Source organism: Notamacropus eugenii, chromosome 2 (assembly GCF_028372415.1).
Source record: "Notamacropus eugenii isolate mMacEug1 chromosome 2, mMacEug1.pri_v2, whole genome shotgun sequence".
Taxonomy (NCBI): domain Eukaryota; kingdom Metazoa; phylum Chordata; class Mammalia; order Diprotodontia; family Macropodidae; genus Notamacropus; species Notamacropus eugenii.
Window position 1 is genome coordinate 41,526,741 of NC_092873.1, and position 21,291 is coordinate 41,548,031.

General features: G+C 42.4%; 2 protein-coding genes across 8 annotated transcripts in view; one reads left to right on the plus strand and one right to left on the minus strand.

The window, feature by feature from the left end:
- SLC47A2 (solute carrier family 47 member 2) overlaps positions 1 to 9,350 on the plus strand; it is a 28,427-nt gene extending 19,077 nt beyond the window's left edge. The window contains exons 13-17 of the mRNA XM_072640000.1: positions 1,419 to 1,488; positions 2,975 to 3,107; positions 3,192 to 3,286; positions 5,320 to 5,404; positions 6,953 to 9,350. Coding sequence (XP_072496101.1) covers positions 1,419 to 1,488; positions 2,975 to 3,107; positions 3,192 to 3,286; positions 5,320 to 5,404; positions 6,953 to 7,173 — 604 coding nt within the window. The 3' untranslated portion in view covers positions 7,174 to 9,350. The remainder of the gene's footprint in view (positions 1 to 1,418; positions 1,489 to 2,974; positions 3,108 to 3,191; positions 3,287 to 5,319; positions 5,405 to 6,952) is intronic.
- ALDH3A2 (aldehyde dehydrogenase 3 family member A2) overlaps positions 8,533 to 21,291 on the minus strand; it is a 51,355-nt gene continuing 38,596 nt past the window's right edge. For 4 of the 7 annotated variants that reach the window (XM_072640003.1, XM_072640001.1, XM_072640004.1 and 1 more), the window contains 4 exons: positions 18,838 to 18,937; positions 13,978 to 14,213; positions 12,209 to 12,332; positions 8,533 to 10,453 (listed from right to left, as the gene is read on the minus strand). In XM_072640003.1, coding sequence (XP_072496104.1) covers positions 12,252 to 12,332; positions 13,978 to 14,213; positions 18,838 to 18,937 — 417 coding nt within the window. In that variant the 3' untranslated portion in view covers positions 8,533 to 10,453; positions 12,209 to 12,251. Of the gene's footprint in view, positions 10,454 to 12,208; positions 12,333 to 13,977; positions 18,056 to 18,837; positions 18,938 to 21,291 lie in introns of those variants that run through there. The other 3 variants (XM_072640005.1, XM_072640002.1, XM_072640007.1) reach the window with 3 other exon arrangements.

Below are 21,291 nucleotides of genomic sequence, written 5' to 3' on the forward strand. Positions count from 1 at the left end.
AGGTGTATGTCTGGCTGCCTCTTTGTCTCTGATATTTGAAGGTGTGTTGGCTGGTATTTGGAGTGGGAATGGAAGCATCTATCCATCAAACATTCAACAAGCCCATATTAAGTGCCAGGCACTGTTAAGCTCTGGGGATACAAATACAGTCAGTCACCACTATGTGCCAGACCCTATTAAGTTTTGGGGATATAGAGTCAGGTAGCCAAAAGGTATTTATTATCACTTACTATATGTCAGAGCCTGTTAGGTTTGGGGGATATAAATATAGTCAGGTAGAAAAAAAAGCATTTATGTGTTTGCTATGTGCTAGACCTTGTTAGGTTCTGGGGATATTAATACAGTCAGTCAACAAATGTTTACTATGTGACTGGCAAAGTGGAAAATTCTGGGAATGCAAAAAATGGCAAAAATATTGTTCCTGCCCTCCAGAAGTTCACCTCCTAATGAGGGAGAACAGAATGAGACAGTCTCCTCTTTAAGAAGATTATATTCTACCTAGAGGAGTTAATGTCTGTCAACCAATTAACAAGCATTTACTAAATGTTTTCTATGGGTCAGTGGCCAGGCTCTGCTCAGCATTGAGTTACAAACAAAATGAGACAGTCTCTGCTTGGAGCTTCTGTTCTATTACAGGTGTGTGTGTTTGTGTTTGTGTGTGTGTGTGTGTGTGTGTGTGTGTGTGTGTGTGTGTGTGGTGGGATATGGGTATGTGTTCACACTATATTAGGGAAAGGATCATGATTTCATTGTTGTAATAACTTCCAGGTAGGGAAACTCCTTTTGCCAATGTAAGTTAGTAACTTTTCCACAACTTCTAGTCTTAGACCAGGGCTCCTCAGACCTCCTTTGGCAGTCTGGCGCAGCCTGCTGACCCCTTCTCAGGACAATGTCTATAATTATATGAAATAAAATACAGAAGAGTACACAAAGGAAGTCAATTATATTTGAAATAAAGATGTCATTGTTTTCTATCTTTCATGGACCCCTTGAAATGTATCCAAGGAGCTCTGGTTATAAACCTCAGTCTTCTTACCAGGTTGCCTAGATTCCTGAAAAGTGAGATAATTTGCCCAGCCTATGTCAGGTGGGACCCAATCCTATCTATTCCTGGCTCAAGTCTAGCTCTCTCTTGGATATATATGCATGTATATATATTATATATCTGTCATACATATGTGCACCTATACATATATGTATGGATACAAGTACATATGTACACACAATATACACACATGCATACATATATAGGTATACCTATGCGTATGTATGTATGTATGTATGTATGTATGTATGTATGTATGTATGTGGATGTCTCTCTCTCTCATCAGTGCTTCTCAGTGGGCAGGGCAGGTGTATCCTGGCCACTGAGCGCACAGTTTGATAGCCCTGAATGATTTTTTCCCATTCCTCTGCAGGGAAGTCAACGCCCTGGTGAGATGGGTCATGCCTGTGTATATTGTCTATAACCTGTTTGAGTCACTCTGTGTAAGTATATCCCTGAGCTCTGGGCCATTTCCCTCCCCAAACCATCCTTATTCACATGGCCTCTCCCCTTCCTTTTCCCCGTCTGCCCAAGGCCTCCATGGGGATGCTCCCAAACCCAATCCCCCTGCTTAGCTTTGCTTCTCTCTTGCTGATGCCCCTAAGCCATGAGGAGAAAGTGTGTCTGCCATGGAATACAGACTTCTCCCCTGCTGAAGACAGCTACCAATAACTCAAAACTAGGGCCAGTACCCTGCCTGGGGATCCTGGTCAATGGCTGAGGGAAGAATCAATGCATTCTAAGAAACCCTGTCATTTTGATGGCAGATGAGGAAACTGAGGCAAAATGCTCTAATGTTTGCAAAATACTTTACAGAAGATAACATTTCATTTGATCCTTACAACAAGTCTGTGAAAATAATAGCTAACAGCAATAGTGCTTTAAGGTTTGCAAAGCACTTTATATGCGATCTCATTTGATACTCCTATGAGGAAAGAGCTATTAATGTCCCCATTTAACAGATGAGGGAACTGAGGTTGAGACATGAAGTGACTTGGTCCAGGGTCTCAGAGCTAGAGAGGTAGGATTTGAACTCAGATCTGCCTGATTCTAAGTTCTGATATTCTATCTACCATGCCATCTAGCTGTTTAGTATGACCTGATCAGAATCAGAATTTGAACTCAGGTCTTCTGGGAATCAGAATTTGAACTCAGGTCTTCTGACTCCAGAGTTAGTCAATGTGCTCTTTTCCAAAGTGGGGAAGGGGGGACTTAAATGACCCAGGAAACAGACCCTGGGTCTAAGTTCAGGTCCTATGGCTGATTCTAAGTTCAGTACTCCGTGTTTAGTACTCTTTCCTTTGTACCATGTGCCCTCTCTATCAGGTACCATATACCATGGGGTATGATCAGAGCCAAGGTAAGAAAACGGTGTGACACAACAGCCTGAAGGCTTGAATCAAAGTCAGGAAAACCTGTGCCCAAGTCCCAGCTCTGACATTAGCTAGGCTAAACAATCTCTGCCCCCATTTTCTCTTCTGTAAAATGGGTGCAAAACTACCTCTAGCATTGTCCTCACAGGTTGGATGTGAGATTCAAGTGAGATATTTTAGACGGTCTTATAACGGCTGCCTGTTATTGTCATCATCATCATTATAATTACTTCTCTGTGGCTCATTCCAAGACTCATTTGTCCTTTCCCGGGGCAGTGGAAAGCTTACTGGCTTTAGAACCATGACTGGTCGCTGTCCAGATTCCAGCTTTTACTTAGTACTTGTGTGGTCTTGGGTTTGACTTCACTGGGTCTTGGTATCCTTACCTGTAAGATGATGGGGTTGGATTAGATGGTCTCTGAGCTCCATTCTATCATCCAAGGATCAGGAGTCCCCAAAACTCACAGGACCTCAGTTTACTTATCTGTAAAATGAGGACTAGATGGCCCTTCTAGATTGCTAATCACATAATCCTTCCCTTTTGTTTCCCCAACAGTGTGTATGTGGTGCAGTGTTGAGAGGAACTGGCAAGCTTGTCTTTGGAGCTACTGTGAATGCCATAGGCTATTATGGTATTGGTCTCCCAATCGGGGCCGTGTTGGTATTTGTGGTTAAAATTGGAGTCATGGGTAAGAAAACTGTCTGATGAAGCAAGTAGGTAGAGGGATTGGGGCACCACTGAGTACCATTTGCCATGAGTTTTTCCCTTGCAGGCCTCTGGCTAGGGATGCTGGTCTGTGTAATCCTGGCAGCCATTACTTTCATCATCTACACCGCCAGGATTAACTGGAAGCTGGCTTCAGAGGAGGTAATCAGGGGGCACTTTGATCGAATGAATCAGGCCATGAACACAATGACATAATAGGTACTTTGTTTCTGGAAGGGGAAAAGAGAAGCAGACCAGTGACTTTGTGGGCACTGCCTCCATTGCTGCATGGAGTCTGGCAGAGAGCCCATGGAGCTCCCAACCCAGGGCCAAGAGGTTCTATCCCCCACCTCCTTTGAAATGGCTTCAAGGATCCTCAGAAAATCAATCAAGTCAGTCATGTTCCAAGCTATTTCAGAGTGAGTGCAGATAAATTGCCTCCTTGGGCTATTGACTCCACTACGCATAAGAGGAGTAGGTTCCATGAGAAAAATATTCCTGGCATGTTTTGGGTGGAAGGAGTATCTAATGTATAGAATAGCGGGATGTAACATTTTCCCAGACAGCACAGTGGACCCTGGCATGGATGAGGAAAGGGACGTGAAGGTTGGGGAGATGGTCATGGGTTCTTCCCTTGGGAAGAGGGGTGGAGGTAAGACACCCTCCAGGGAGGAGGCCTCATTCCATCCAATCAGTATGTCATGTGACCTCTGGATTAATCTTCCTGAATATATAGACCTGGCCAAGTCACTCCAGCTCAAAAATCTTCAGTAACTCCCCACTGCCTGCTGAGAAAAGTTTAATTTCCTCTGTTTGACTTTCAAAGTCATTTTATATGGCACCTTTCTAGCTTTGCCAAATGGGCAAATCCAATCCAACTGCACTGCTTGGATCCCTGAGTACACATTTTTCCATCTATTAAATTCCTCTTCAGCTTTTAAAACCCAGCTAAAAAGAGGTCTGTCTCCTCTTCCAGGAAGTTCCCCTGGTCTCCACATTCTCCATCAGATTCAGGTCTCACGTAGACACTGTGGACTTTTTCTGGATACCCCCCCCCCCAAATAGATTTATCTTGTAATATCATATATTAGTTATATGAGTTTGTGTCTTGTTCTGCTCCTAGACAATGAGCTCCTTGAGGGCAGGAATTGCCTCTTGCATCTTACCTAGCATCACATATTCTCCTAGTTCCTAGTAGAATGATCTACCTATAGGATGCACTTAATAACAGTGTTGTTAAGTTAAATTTAAATTAATTAGGAATGAAACTAGATAAGGAAATTTGGCAGAAGCCAGCTAACTGCTGAATACCCAAGTTTCTTTCATCTTCATTTTATCCTACAAATGTTCATCAGCAGCAGCTTCAATTTCAATAACTATTTCATAGGATCCTTGACCTAAAGCTATAAAAGGCCTCAGAGAGCACCTAGTTTGACCTCACTTTACCGATGGGGAAACTGAGGCCCAGAAAGATTGAGCTACTCCTCTAGGTTCACACAGAGCTGGGACATAAGTTCAGATCTCCTGAGCACAAGTTTGGTGGTCTTTCCACTGACTTCTCTTTCTCCCCCTAAGTGTCTACTATATGCAGGCACTGCAGAAGTCCTTGGAGGAGCTACAAATTAGAGATTAGACCCAGTCCCTGGTCTCAGGGAGTTAGCTGGACTGGGTGACCACTACAGGTCTTTCAAGTTCTAGATCCAGGATCCCAAGATCCTCAGCATTGGGAGAAGTGACCATATGAAGCACGCCTTCTCTGACAAGTTTAAGGAAGGATAGGCACCTGTTAAACAAGGTTTAAGAGGAGTTCTTTCTAAAGGCAGGAGGATGGAAGAAATGACCTCCCAAGGTGACTTCAAGTTTCACATGCTTTGGTTTTTGGTACCTCCTGGACCCACAATGTGGCTCATACAAGGGTCACTAGATAACACATCCCATGCACCTGATCATCCTTTCCCTTATCTTTTCTAGGTCCTTATTATTAACAACTGTGTACTCCTAGGCCAGTTACCTAAGCTGAGTCTCATGTCCTCATCTAAATAGGAGATGATATCTATACAATCTGCCTTATACATTTTAAGACAAGCATTTAAGAACCTAACCACATGGACATACTCTTGTGACTGTTACGGGATGGAACGAGGGGCAGCCAGAGTTCACTAGCTAACTAACCCTGGTGCAATTTTAATCACTAGGCTCAGAAACGTGCTGGAGTTCACCAACAAGAGTCCCACAGCACAAGCCCTGGGCAGGGGCCAGAGAAGGTGGTCTTTACCTCAGGTAACAGTCACTGCTTCTTATTCTCAAACAGAACAGAATGCCAACGTGTCTCTAATTTTTGCCAGTTGAGAGTGGTCACTAATCCTCAACTGTGTGCATGTGTCCACACGTGTGCATTTGGAACAGTCAGTGTTTAAGAACAGGCTGATTTTGTATCTCCCTTGCCATTTCTCTGTCATTGAATCAAGTCTATGAACCAAGCTTCCCGTTGCACTTCCCATTGTCAGGGTTAGGGTCTCCCTCAACCCTTTCCTTGGACCCTGTTGGTACAGTGGCATCCCTCAACAATAGGTATCGGTGAGTGTTTCAGAGTGCTTGGGCACGGAACAATAAACAGTAGATTGGTAGAGGATCTTATTAGGTGTGGCCATGTGTTGTCCTCACAAATGTATTGTCCCAGATTACAACAGGATTTGGCTGTGTTCCACTTAGGTATTAGTTCCTAATACCCAAAGGATATGCATTATTTTATGTCCTACACTGTAAGTTCCCAAGAAAGCTTGGTTAGCACCAATAATAGCAAACACTGACTGGTGGGAAATTAATGTTTCCATGTATAAAATGGCAACATGCATAAGATTAAAGGTGTACATAAAGAGAGGCACCATGGCTTGGTGGATATAAGTGTGGGATGTGGAGTCAGCAAGTCCTGGGTTCAAATCTTGACCTCTTACTAGGAATGGGACTTTTGATAAATCTTTTAAACTCTGTGTACTCCAATAACTCCCTATAACTTATCTGCTAAGTCAAACATAGACTGTGATATTCTTGGTGGGGGGAGTTGTTCATAGTGATGAAAACAAGAGCCTTTCACCCCTTCAGGTGTAGTTATGTCAATCCCATTTTCAGCACCATGTTGAGACATAAATCATCACTAGTAACAATACCTACTTTGTGACCTTGGGCAAGTCAGTTCACCTCGATGCACCTTAGTTGCCTCAACTGTAAATTGAACGGGCTAGAATAGGAGGCATCCATAATCCCTTTTGACTCTGAATCTATGAAACTTAAAACCTTTCCATTTCTGTCTAATAACATTCTTTGATGGCCACCTGAAATGCCCATCTTCCAGGAAAGTCTTCCTTCCATGGTTCACGAATATGTTGATGTAGCTCTGGGCTCTTGACACCTATGCTAGCTAAGTGCAAGCTCCCATGGGTCCTACCCAGGTGGGAAAGCTTTGGAGCAAGAGTGACTCTGTTACCTAATGCCCACTGTGGCTAAATGCAGAGAAGCTCATGAGCTGGCGATCAACGTATCACATTTTTTCAGTTATAATGACTGACCATCACAGCGTAGAAGGAATTGAGATTCTTTCATTGGTTAAAAAGAAAAAGTTTAGTAGCCACACGGATGAAACCACAGATTCTTGTACTTATTTCTCCCATTTTTTAGATAGGGAGAGCAATGCTCAGAATTCACTTGCCCAAGGTCACGTAGGTCTTAAACAGAAGAGCTCAGACTTAAACTCAGGTGTTTTGACTCAGTTCAAGGCCTTTTTCATTTTGCCCTGCTACTTGTGACCATCTCTTTGGGTTATTTCCCCAGTGGCTACAGGTAGCAACCCTGGAATTATTTTGACAAGGTACTCAAAAACCGAGAGTCAGGCAGACCTCTTACCACCTCTGGAAGCAACGTCTACCCTTTCTGCTGCCTGCAACGTGCTGTCACTAAAGCAGCTGGTTGTCCGCCGGGGTATTTCTTTTCTGGTGGCTGTCACAGTGCTGATTCTAGGGGTTATGGTCAAGCTCATGACTACCAAGCACTAGCAAGAAGGTTTGCCCTACTGGAAACTGAGTCATCTTGGAAGAGTGGCTCTGGGACAATACCAACAGGAGTACAGGTAGTGTCCCGAGCTACTGAAAAACCTCTTCTTTATAAACACTGATGTCCGTTAGCGCTTCATGGAAACACAGTACAACTTTACTTCTCGCTTGCAGGAGGTTAAACTTCTATAGGTCTGCCATGGTCGGAGGGAATGTCAAGGTGAAACTGCTTCCCTCCCTCAAACTTGGACCGCTCATCTGAAACACTTAACAAACTTGAACTGAAATCTTGAGATGTGTCCAAGTTATTTCCAAGTGAATGAGTTCAGATCGCCAATATTTTGTATCAGAACACACTAGTCTCCAGGTTAAAGAAACTGTTTCTGCAGGAGATGATCTGCTGTGTGGGTTCTCCTGGAAAGCCTTTTTGAGGCTGTTTACATGCTCCTGGGCCACACTTTCGAGGCCAAGAAGGCCTTGTCACATCACCATGGATGTTCAGGATGCTCTGGTCCATACAACTATCCTCTTGGGGGGACAAAGGGGGTCTTGGGAATGTTCCCTTTGGACATCACATTCAGAAATATTCTAATCGTACAGTCCATCAAAATTCTCTGAAGCCTTTGCCACCATCTTTTTTCTCATGCCCCCCAGAGCAGCAAAGACTTGTCACCTGAGGACTGCTCTCAGCCATAAGAATCCTCTTTCAGGGTTGGCCTAAATCCACATTGCTTGCTTGTTTCAAATCCTAGCTTTACTCTGTCTTGGAACACAAAGGACACAATGAAAGACAGGTGCTATCTTTTAGTGGTATCTCGAGTATAGTCTAGGAAAGCTCAAGAACTTAAAGTTCATCCTCCTCCCCAAAGTGAGCTCCTGAAGCCCAGAGAAGCCATGAGATGTGACTATGGTTAGGTAGCAAGTTGCTTGGCTTTAGGTCAGCTCTGCTGCAGGATTTCCTCCCAGGCTTCAGCTAGAAGCACCTCCAAACAAGCAGAACAAATGCAAATGCAGAATGTCTCAAAGGTCTTGGCAGAGCTTGAAGCTTTAAACAGCTGACTTTCAGGACACATTGTACTCTGTGTATAACTTTTATGCAAAATTTTTTTTACCACAAATTAAACAATGTCCTCCATGTCCACAGACTTACAGAAAGAGCTTTAAGATACTGATTCTCCTTGCCCTATGACAGAAATATTAGTATCATGCACTGACATACATACAAGGACCAGTTATAAAAACTTGGGTGAGGTGTGTCTGATGATAATAACCTAGGAGACATTTACAGCCAAAGTTTCATCATATTCTTAGTGCCTCCAAGGTTCCCAGCTAAGGGGGGAAAAACAAAGATACTGAGTACTATTTAAAATTCATCTCAGTTTTATTAATTATAACAAAGATTTTAAAATAGAAACCAGACAGCTGTTAAGTTTCACCAAAAAAGAAAAATGCAATACATAATTTTGATACGCTAAGTCAAAACAGTTTTAAAGTCCATGTCTAACATTGTAAGGTAATCACCACTGAGTTAACCAGTTCCATTCCCTAAAGCAAGCTAATGATTACTTATAGCACATGAGGTTTTACCAGCAGATTAGAGCTATGCTTGAACAGATTCAACCTAGCAAAGTAATGAAGTAAGCCTCTAAGGGAAATTTCATTCCTCTCCTGAAAATACCATTGATTTAAGATTTTAAATTTGAAGATGTATTCAGATGAAGAAAAACTCCCCAATAAAATCAGCTGAAATTTTCTAAGCATGCAAGAGCTTACTTGGGCAGCTGGTGTCATGGGAGTTACCAGTTACCAGCTTGGAAGGCTGGCACTCTCAGTATTACTGCATGTCCACACAACCTGGTACACTGGGAGATGGAGAATCGGTCTGATGTTTCCCCTTTCCTCCTTGCTCCTTTTCTTGACCCCTGGGTATCCCTTCATCTCCGGATCACACATATAAACCCTTGACCCACACTTTCCCTCATGTCTGGAGATTCAGATTTTTATTCTCTTGGCTTTAGGGAATTCTCTTTCTTCATTGATTGGGCTGCTTATTAATTGTGTCTAGTAGAGCTGGGACACTATAACATTAAACATGTTTCTGACCTAGGCTGTCATCCACCATATAATATCCTTCTGTTTAAGGCATCAGTTTCAATAAAATGATTGGGTGCCTTCCTTTATTCAAATTGTACACTTTGAATTTATTTAGAAAGATGGAAATTTGGCTTTAAAACATATTATAAATCACAAGTTGTGTGCATGTTGGTGTACATAATTTGAAAATAGAAATTAAACTTGTCTCGGTTTGTCCTTGTGGCAAACAAACCTCTGTTCACCAATCCCAGCTTTGGGGATCTGGAACTGAGTGAAGGGGGCTTCTTTAATAGCATACAAAGCAGCTCCACTGAAGAATCCACACCAGCAGGATCGATACGTTTTCCTCTGTTGGTGGGTGCCCCTCCTTGGGACCTGGTAGCCTCACTGAAAGCATATGCATTGACTCTGGCTGCCCAAAGCCTGGAGTAAGCTAAGGCACAAACTGTTCCCAGGTGAAACACAAAACATGACAGGAGACAAATTATGGACACCTATTCTCTGAACACCCTGATTGTGGAACAAACATAATTATTTACTGTGTAAAAGATACCTGTGTTCACAAACAGGACAGTGACTCAGTTCTTTGATTGTGGCTAAGAGTAAAGCTCCCTGCATCCCTCTGGGCCTCTCTACTGGCTGTAGTTCTAATTCCCTCAAAACCTGGGAAGATTTTCTGTCCTTCCCCTAACCTGGCATCGTATGGAATTACAAGGCACTGATCCAAGATTGCTTCTCTTCTGAGCTACACTGAGGAAGACCAGTTTCCACACTAAAGGCCTCTGGGTCATGAGGGATCCTCAGTAACTGAGGAACTCTTTCAAAGGCCCTGTCCACACCCTGCCCCGCTCCTCCAACAGAGCCTGGGAGTGGGTGCAGGATGGAAGGGGAACGAGGTCAAGAGTCCCACCTAAAGCATCCCTTTCTCCTCACTCCTTTAACAATCTCAATGCATAACAAACTCAATCTGGAACATTCACCTAAAGTACTAGAAGAACTTGGAGATATGACTGAAATGGCAAGTTTTTAGGAGAGTAAAGAGCAGTCTGCTTTAAGGTTAATTATCTTTGCACTTTTATATTAATATTTTTAACAGGAATCAATTTGTTCATCAATCAGGTAACAAAAGTAGAAATCCAGTAAAGATAACTTGCAAGCTGAACCCAAGCCAGCTTTAGTAGTATTGAAACTGTAGAGAGAAAAGAGAGATGAGGGTTAATTTATCGTTTTGAATAAGGAAATAAACTACTTCATTATTAATCTCAAAACAAAGATTTATCAACATTCTACCATGCAGTGCCTTTCACAGGAGGATCTAAAAATGTTTCTCAAATAAGGCCAAAATGTCTGTAGAAAATGTGTTGGTTTTATGTTTTTAAGTGAAACCCAAAGCTAAGTTTCCTGTCAACTGTTAGAGATCAGATGCCAATGGGGAAGTGACCAGAGGATCTTTGCCTCCCTGAACAAGTCTATACCAATAAATGAAAAACGGCCTTTTCCTTCTCAACTGAAAAGCTTCAAAATGAGCAATTTTTGTTTTTAAAATTCAAAACATGTATCTAGGACTAACTAAACCTAATTCATGCCTTTGAGGCTCAAAGCAGAGCACTGTGACAATCAAAAAAGCCCAAATCGATCTATTCCGAGCTTCTCCAGCTTCTCTAAGTCTTACTTTTTGTTCAGAACACTCAAACCTATTCCACCAACTGAAAAGGGAGGGCCTGAAATCCACCAAAGTGTGTGCAGAAACTCCAGAAAAACAATTGTGGACAAATGCGAAACCATCATAAATGCCACCCTGCAGAAGAGGAAATGAAGTAGATAGTGTCTGAGCCTGACTCATTTGTTTCAAATGAATGGTGGGAAGGAAAAGGTGATGAATTAAACATCCAAGGAGGGAACAAGGCTGTGAGGAAGCACACATCATCAGCCAGCTCCCAGACTAGCCTAACTTAGCAAGCCACACGACGGGTGATTTTAACGGAACCATGGGATGTTAACATGGAAGAGACCTTGGAGGGATCATCCAGGGTATGGCCCTCATGGGATAAGGAAGAACACGGGTGCCTAGAAAGTGAAAGGACTCACCTAGAGTCATAAAGCAGAGTAGGAGCTGAGCTAGAATCAGCGCTCAGATCACCGGCCTCCAGGCCAGGGCTTTCCACTGAACCATTTTGCATGTCTTGTGTAGGAAAGAAAAGAGTCAGCCAAATCCAAGTCAGGTCTTCTGGAGTAAAGATAGACTGGTGCCAACAATGCAGCTGCAATGGGTGCAGGTCAGTTTGAAGACCACAAGAATGTGGGAACCCTTACGGTTTCTTTCCTCCAGATTTCCTGTGGCCAACAAGCTACCATTGAAACTGAGAAACTGAGTCTGGATGAGTGAGACTCAGAAGTGGCCCAAAACCCAAGGAGACAGGACGACAGCCAATCCTACAGTCGCCAAGCATGCCCCTGTGGCCTTCCTAACTGCAGTTTCCAAAGGAACACACTACCTATACCTAGAGACTTTAAGGGAACAGTCCCAATTATGGTGAGGATCATAGCACAATTCAAAGGGGGTCAAGAAATTGAGTTTGAAAAATAAACAGTAATGTCAGTTTCTATGTGTACATACGTCCCCCCAGAAAGGCTAACAGATTGGCAGCTGAGTGCCACTATGGGGCCCAGGCTTCCCTCCAGCCTGCTGCCCCAGAGCGCTTCTGATCCCTGGCACCTGGATGTAAGAAGCTCCTCTTTCTCTGCTCAGTGGTATATTGGTCCACATATTCTACGTTATCTTTGCAAATCTAATTTTTATTTTGTATGTTGTTTAAAAAAAAAAGTCTGTAGTTAAGTTGAAAATCTGACTATCAGGGGCCAAGGCCCAGTGTAATGAGTCTAGAGAACTATGTGGAGGTCCCTCCCCAACCCACCTGGGTAAAAAGGAACAAGGAATGCCTACCTCTCTTTAACAGACAGTGCTGCCTTTGGCAATCCGCCGTTCCTCACTGTTTATTGGACCAATGAAGACTGTGAATTACCAGAAAAATCAACAGGGCCTTTCTCCTCAGCACAGCTTGGTATTTCTGAGAAGACCCAAATGATTCAAAATGCAACTTGCATCTCTCACTCCCAAAAGGTACAATGGGGTGAGGGAAGTCAAAACCCTTTCAGAATTAAACGTGCACGAACGTACACACACACACACACACACACACACAGAAACAGAAACAGAAATCTATTAAACATTGAGTCATCAATGAAACAGTTATCTAGCTTCTCCTCCACCAGTCGGGTCAGGGATGTGCTTCTCTCTGCCCTAAATCAGCACCGAGTCTGCTTCCCTTCAATCACCCTTCCCTTAAGCCCTCATGTTCATAGGGTAGCACAGATTAGCTGTCCAGTGAGGCTTCTGACACCTGCCACTACAATCACAAAGAGCATGATCCAAATCAAGCTTTATTGAGAGAGACAGAGATAGAGAGTGAAAGAGAAAGACTATACATCCCACTCGATCACATGCTTGAGAAGTTTGGCATCTTTCACCAAAGCCAGTTGCCAAGCCATTGTATGCTCCTCCATGAATTCCTCTGCTAATCTAACCTGGCTGAAAACAGAATTCTCTACTTCAGTTGCTGAAATGAAATAATAGGATCACTACCTGTATAGCCAATTCAGACGCACCTTTCCTCCCCTATGCCCAGCTCAGGACTTCACCACATACAAAACTAAGGCCATTTACCATGGGCTTTCTCCTCTCTCCCATTCCCCTGACATCATGTTCAATGGCTCCTTACCTCCAATATGTGATGACCAGACGGCTCTTCCCACCTCTGTCAGCAGACCATCCCACTGGTACCCCTTTCCTTTCTTTCCAGTCTTCGGTCAGAATCTACCTCCTGGTTCTGCCCCCTGCCACCAGTCCTTCCCATCCTTAACCCTCACTACAACAAAGCTCCAGCCATCATATGTTGAAGTTCCTCCCCTTCTCAGCCAAACTCTGAAAAAGCTGTGACTTGACCTCCTCTCCTTTCACTCTCTTTTAAACCCTCTGCAGTCTGGCATTCAACCTCATTCCTCACCAGGATCTGCTCTCTCCAAAGTTCCCACCTTGCCAACATCTCTCCTCTGACACTGCCACCACCCTGCAGAGGCCCTCATCATCTCCCACCTGGGCTATCCAATGGTCTCTCCTCCCCAGCTGACAAAGCAATTTTCCTAAAGTGTGTGTCTAACCACATCACTGTCCCCCTCCCTCCCACCCAGACTCCAGTTGTTCGCGTTACCTCTAGGACCAAATATCAATGTCTCCATTTGGCATTTAAAGCTCTTCACAACCTGGCCCCTTCCTATCTTCCTGGAGTTCTGATTGCTTCAAGAATCAGCTCAAGTGCCTCTTTGTGCAGTTTTTTCTGCCTTCCCTTCAAAGATCCTTTTGGATCTATCCCATCTATCCCATAGATACCAATTACCCAGCACATAATAATAAGCACCCAGCCTTAGAGCCTCAATTTGACACCGATTTCAATCCGCAAAAGAGCAGAAGACTCAAGAGTTTCAACCTCTGCCCATTTTTTTAAAGCTCTAAATGTCCAATGTGCTTACACAAAGAAAACATTAGATGTAGACCAAAAACCCATCCTGAAAAAGCAGAAAAATAAGCAATTCACCAGTCACCTAAAGAGAAGAATAAGACTTCAGCTATGCTTGTATAACAGAGAGAGTACTCACTTTTAGAGTTACAGCAACTAGGATACCCAGGAAGGCGAGAAAGAAGAGACCAATTCTGCCTTTGTTGAAGCGTTTCAAGAGGAAGAATCTTGCCCAGTCTACCTTGGACTGACTATTTGGTGGGTATCTGAGACTGTTGGCACGTTCCATCTTTAAACTCTTTATTAGGCATGATCGGTGATGGGAGAAAGTATCAAAACTGTGTTTTCCATGATATGCACCCATCCCACTATTACCTAGAATCCAAGGAAAAAATAACCATAAGTTAACAAGCATTTGTTGCACATCCACTGTGTGCAAAATCCAATTCTGAGCGCAATACACAAGAAAGGGATATGACCTTTGCCTTCCAAGAGCTTAGATTATGACTGAATTGAGTTGCAATGGGGTAACTTAAATTTATGTTTAAATAGGGATAAACCCAAATCTCTTCTGCTTATTTCACAAGACTGTACTGAGGATTAACTGAGACAATTTATGAGAGAGTTGAAATCTGAAAACATGTGAAGTGAAATGATCATTATCATAGAAATGGCAGTAAAAAGAAATGTTTTTCTCAAAGCCTCAGAGGCAACTTTACTAATGGAGTCCTTAATTCACAGCCATCAGAAAATTTTTCTTGGAAGGTATTTTTCTGTAGGATCATGTAGGAAATTCCCAGGAGGTAGCTGGAGACCAGAGTGGTAGGGCCTAAGAGCTGACAGATGACAGTCAGAAGATGGATACTATTCAATTTATTTTTTTTCAATTTTTTAACATTGTTATTTAAAATTTTGAGTCCCAAATTCCATCCCTAAAACAGGAAGCAATCAGACAGAGCCTACACATGTGCGATAATGTAAAATATTTCTATATCAGTCATTTTATACAAGACTTGAATAAAAGAAAAAAATGAAAGTGAAAAGAGCATGCTTCAGTCTGTTTCAATCATTATCAGTTCTTTTTTCTGATGGTGGATAGTTTGCTTCCTCATGAGTCCTTTGGGACTGTCCTGGACCATTGAGAACAGCGAAGCCACTCACAGTTTTCTGTCATTCTCCTGGTTCTGTTCGCTTCACTATGCATCAGTTCATGTAAGTCTTTCCAGGTTTTTCTGAAATCATCCTACTTGTCATTTCTTACAGCACAATAATATTCCATTACAATTATATGCTGTAGCTTGTTTCCCCAATTAATTGATGGGCATCCCTTTGATCTAGTTGGGTTAAAGTGTATGCAGTTTTATAGCCCTTTGGGAATAGTTCCAAATTGCTCTCCAGAATGCTGGATCAGTTCACAATTCATCCAACAAGTGCATTAGAGTTCCAGCTTTTCTACATGCCCTCCAACACCCAACACCTTCCCTTTTTGGTCACGTTAGCCAATCTGATAGGTGTGAGGTGGCGCCTCAGAGTTGTTTTAATTTGTATTTCTTTGATCAATAGTGGTTTAGAGCACTTTTTATATAACTATAGATAGTTTTAACTTATCTTAAAATTGCCTGTTCATATCCTTTGACCATTTATCAATTGGGGAATGATTTGCATTTTTATAAATTTGATTCAGCTTTCTACATATTTGGGAAACGAGGCCTTTCTCAGAGTATTTGTTGCATATTCCACCCTCCCACCTTCCCCTAAGTTTTTGGCTTTCCCTACATTTTGGTTGCATTAGTTTTGGTGGTGCAAAAACTTACTGGTTTTATACAGTCAAAATTATCTGTTTTACATTTTGTAATGTTTTCTGTATCTTCTTTGATCCTAAATGCTTCTCTCATCCACAAATCTGACAGACAAACTATTCCACGCTCTCTTAATCTGCTTATAGTATCATCCTTTATGTGTAAATCATGTACCCATTTTGACCTTATCTTGGTACACAGTGTGAGATTTTGATCTATACCTAAATTCTGCCAAATTGTTTTCTAGTTTTCTTAGCAGTTTAGTCAAATGGCAAGTTTTTGTTCCAAAAGTCTGGATCTTTGGATTTATCAAATAGTAGATTACTATGGTCATTTACTATAATGTAATCCGTACCTCATCTATTCTACTGACCTACCACTCCATTTCTTAGCCAGTAGCAGTTTGTTTTGATAATTACTGCTTTCTAACACAGTTTGAGAATTGATATGGCTAGACTACCTTCTTTCACATTTTTTTTCATTGATTCCCTGGACATCCCTGAGCTTTTGTTCTTCCAGATGAATTTTATTATTTTTTCAAGCTCTATAAAATAATTTTTTAATATTTGATTAGTATAGTGCTGAACAAATGTTTAGGTAGAATTCTCATTTTTATGATATTGCCTCTGCCTACCCAAGAGCAATGAATATTTTTCCAACTATTTAAATCTGACTTTATTTGTATGAAAAGTGTTTTACAGTTGTGTTCATATACTTCCTTGGCAGGTAGACTCCCAAGTGTTTTCTATTATATACAGTTATTTTAAATGGAATTTCTCTTTCTATCTCTTGCTACTGGATTTTGTTGGTAATACATAGAAATACTGATGATTTGTATGGATTTTGTATCCTGCAACTTTATTAAAGTTGCTATTAATTTAAAGTAGTTTTTAGTTGATTCTCTAGGATTTTCTAAGTATAACATGTCATCGGCAAGGAGCGTTAGTTACGTTTCTTTATTGCCTATTCTAATTCTTTTTTTTTCTTCTCTTATTGCCATAACTAACATTTCTAGTACAATTTTAAATAATAGAGGGGATAACGGGCATTCTTGCTTCACCCCTGATTACAGATAATGCTTGCTGATGATTTTAGATATTTAGATAAATATCATTTTAAAGTAAGTTCCATTTATTCCTACGTTCTTGAGAGTTTTTAATAGGAATGGGTGCTATATTTTGTTAAAAGCTTTTTCTGAATCTATTGAGATAATCACATGATTTCTGATGGTTTTGTTATTGATCAATTGGGGCCATATGGGTCTGGAAGCTTAACTGGTGCTGAGCTGGGGTTCCAGTGCTGGTGCCTGGCATGTGCTGAGGTTGGTGGGGTGTTTCTGTGTTTCCCTGGGGCTATAATGAAGCATATGGGGGTCTGGTTGCTGACAATTGTCTGTTTACCTAGGTCTATGCTAAAGCACTGGCAGGGGCCCTGCTCTGGTGGCTGCCTGTTTGCTTAGGCACCCCTAGGGTTGGTATCTACTTGTTCACCCAAAGCTATGCTGAAACATGTCAGAATGGATGTTTTGAGTGAAGAGAAGGAATACAACAGAGTTCTCAGTTCTGTTGCTTACCAGCTGCCATATGCAGGTAGGTCAGTCATTTAAAACCTAAAACAATGTTTTCCCATCTCTAAAATGGGAGTTTGTAATTAAATAAAACTTACATGACTTACCTTGTCAGGTTGTTACAAGAAAAGCTCTCTAACAGGAAACTGGAGCTATTAGCATAAGGTCAGTATGAGTCAGAAACAAAGCCTGTTTGAGTCTCATCGATGCTCTGCTCCAACCTGGCTCCCCATCCCCCCTGACACTCACTACCTGTGTGACTGTGACCGAGTCACCTCCCTTGTCTGGGTCACTTGGGCCTCATCTGCAAAATCAGGGGGTTGGACTGGAGGGCCTCCAAGATCTCTCCCAGAGCATACTCTAGAGGCCTAGGAGCCTTCTAGCCCATGTGCACTTTCCAGGACATACACAGCAGAGTAAACAGTGAGGAAACAGACAGTAGAGGCAGACAGGATTACAAACCTGTTTGTTTACTTGCTTTAGGGTGGAGGGGGAATGGTGGTGGAAATAACAGGAATCACAAACACAGACTCAAACACCCAGGTCACATCCAGTAACCAGGGAGGTCTTCCAAGGCTTGTCTTGGGCCCCCTTTTCTTCTCAAACTCTCCCAATTGCTGATCTGTCTGGCAAAGGATTCCCAGATTTATGTCCAGCCCTAGCTGCAGTCACACATCTCCTTCTGGATGTCACATTTCCCCCAAATGTTTTCTTCGTCCCAACTCTCGATTACTGGTGAAGGCGCCGCCATGCTCCCAGTCACCCAAGGCTGGGGTTCCCCCTTGACCTCTCTCCACATGTCATCTCTGTGATTGTTTCTTGACTTTTCCCATCAGGATGAGTTCTGCTTTCTAGATCGGTTTGGAGGAGTTTGAGGATGGGGTTCCCGGGACTTCTTTCTGTTACCCCACCATCTTGACTCCCTTCCCCATTGTAAGCTCTTAATAAATGCCCGTTAACTGGATGACTGTAACATACCCATTCACTTTTACTGCCTTACAAAAGTAACAGATAAATTCAAACAGAAGATCAGAGAGCTCAGAGAGGGTGAAGTGACTTTAACAGGAAAAATTATTCAGACGTCATTGTGACATGAAAGACAGGCTTTAGTCCCACATCTGCCCTAAACTAGTCAGGAGAGGCTGGATAAGCGACTGCCCTTCTCTGGGACATATTCTCCTTATCTATAAAAGGAGAAGGTTGGACACCATGCTGGAATCCTACATGTAGAGCTGGAAGGGACTGTCAAGGTCACTGAGGCCAATCCCCCATCTTACAGAGGAGAAACTGACACCTTCTTCTTGCTTGATGAGTCTACGAACAAATTAATTGGGGAAGGGATAGATTTAACTGCAACAAATGTGAGATATTATATATTATGATGGGGCAGGCTTAAGACTAAAAAATGGCCCAAGAGCACAAGAAACTGCCACCCTGATACAGATCAATGCTCCACTGAGATTAGCATTTTATCTTATTTTTGACAGCTGGTACCAACGGCACCAAACATACACAGCTATCTTCTACATCTCTGAATTTTAGGGGATAAAGACTCTGAAGAATCAAAAACAAGAAAGCACCGCCTTTGGCACTTCCAAAATAAGCACGTTGTGTAACCGGACTTAACACTTACCGACTCCTCCGAAGGGCAAAGAGTTGAGAGTGAAGTGCATGATGACATCATTGCCAGTAACCCCACCACTGGAAGTTTCCTCTATCATCCTTTTAATCAGCTAAAAGATAAAATAGGACATTCTGCTCTCACTGGCCCTGCCAGTCCTCAAAGATCCCAAGAGTGCAGAGCCCCACTGCCTCTGACCAGCGGCACAAACCGAGGCAGGACATCCCCAGAGAAGTCTGTATGTTTGGCTTTAAAAAGATCTGCTCAACCAAGCAAGTAAATTGTCCACAGGATTCTTCATCATATCTTACTTTTCCCATTGCAGGGTTTCTTTGATAGTGCATTATACCCACAGTAAATTTAAAATGCAATCTGGTTTGACACGACATGGCTCTAATATAAAACTTTTCAGAAACATCTATTATCTAAAGGGAAATGCATTTGCATGAACCAACAGTAGTTTTTGCTTGGTGGTTACATGAATGAATGAACAGCATTTAATGTGTGCCAAGCATTGTGCTAAGAACTAGGGACACAAATATAAAATGGAGACATCTCTGCCCTCAGCAAGCTTACATCCTAGGGCAACATACATAGGGAAGTGGTATCCAGGGAAGAGTGTCTGGAAAGTCTGGAAAGTCACAAAGATGCTAAGTCCACTAACACACACTTCCCTGAAACAATGTTCCCAGAGCATGGATGGGGTAGGTGGGGGTGGGAAGGGGGTTGGCAGGGCAGAGATGGACACAAGGTTTCAGGAAATACAGAGCTGAGCAGCTTAGCTCTGCCCAGGCAGAGCCTCTGGTGATCCAGTGATCCAGAGTGGAAGGTGAAGCGGCAGCAGCAGATGGGCAAAATGTTCATTTAGATCTGGCGCTTTGTTGTTGTTTGTGTCTACCTAATAATTTCAGATCTATCTGTCTGCAGCTTGTTTGCAAAGTGCCATGGCACACATTTACCCTGGACATATGCTGTATAACCATGAAGAAACAAAGTTTATGGTTCTGCCAGCCATTGCCCTTATAAATAGGGAATTGGTGTGCCCATTCTTTGTAGGTGCTGGCAGATTACCTATATGCATATAGTCTATATTCCACCATTTTCTTCTTTTTAATCACTTTCTAAAAATTTCAAGGCTTGTCTCCACATAGGTTCATTTCCACCTAATACTCACTATCCTTCCTGGCCATCATTACCATAGATCTCCTAGACACAACAGCCTATCTCGATGACTGTGAGAGAGAAACAAAAAGTTAAGAGATAGTCCCAATCGAATACTGCCCAGGCTTCCTAGCTTCCTTCACCTAATGCCACTCCTGCACCCTTTTCACTGTACAACTGAGGATCAAGTGGTATTTCTCCTGTCCTATGGCTAAGTTAGCAAATGCCAACCTCTCACTCTCCTAATGCCTATGGACCCAGACTAGCTACATTCTCACCATTAACCATTTTCTTCATTCCTATTCAGCTCAAACTGCCCCCATCCTCACCCTCACCTCAGGTCCCATGGATCCACCATCTACTTAACACATACCTTTTCATCACTCCAGAATGCTTGCTCTCTTCCTGTGTTTGTGGAAACCTAGTTTTCTGGAGATGACCTCCTGATTCCCGGCCCACTCTTGATTTGTCTGGATGCTCCTTCTTTCATGGTCCCCTGCCTACTCTTTGCTCCTCCCTGCGCTTTCCAGACCTTCATCCCACTGTCATTGCTTAGCAACATTTCCTCCTTTGAGACTGGCTCCAACAATCTCTATCACCCTGCTCATATCACACTCATTTCCTGGTCACTCTCCTCACCCCGCCCCAGTAACATCACCATCAAGGATATAAATATCCATTATGTTTATGGGAACATCTTGGCCTCCCAGTTCATTAATCTCCTTAACTATCATCTCTCTTCTACCTTACCCACTCACAAGGTTGGTCAAGCCTTCACCATCATAAAAAATTGTGCCACCTTCAGGATTAAGAATTTCAAAATCCCCTTCTCTGATCATAATCTCTTCCTTTGCCTCTCTCCTCTGACATCTATTTCTTTTTCAGGTTTAAAATTTTTTGTTTGCATATTCTAAAAATTAGACATTATAATAATGAAAATCCTTTAAACGCCAACAAAAGGGACTTGAATTACCAGCATTTTACAGCTTGCCAGGACCTTGGCAAAATTTTGCATTTTATTTTACTACCTATCCCTGCCCAGGCCCAGCCCAGGCTCTTCTTTCACAAAAATATAATCACTGGAATCGCAACTATTGAAAGGCAATTCAAAACCAGTAATTCTACTTTTTTTTGATGCTGAAAGTGGAGAACACAGTTATTTAAACTTGATCCAACTCTTGGCACCTTTCAAAGCTGGAGACGGGGATTATGAAATGTACCACGGTGGCACAATGACAGGGCAAACCTCATTACCATTCACTGCCTGCTTCTCCTGTCCAATGGTTTCTTTTGAAAACAGTGGCT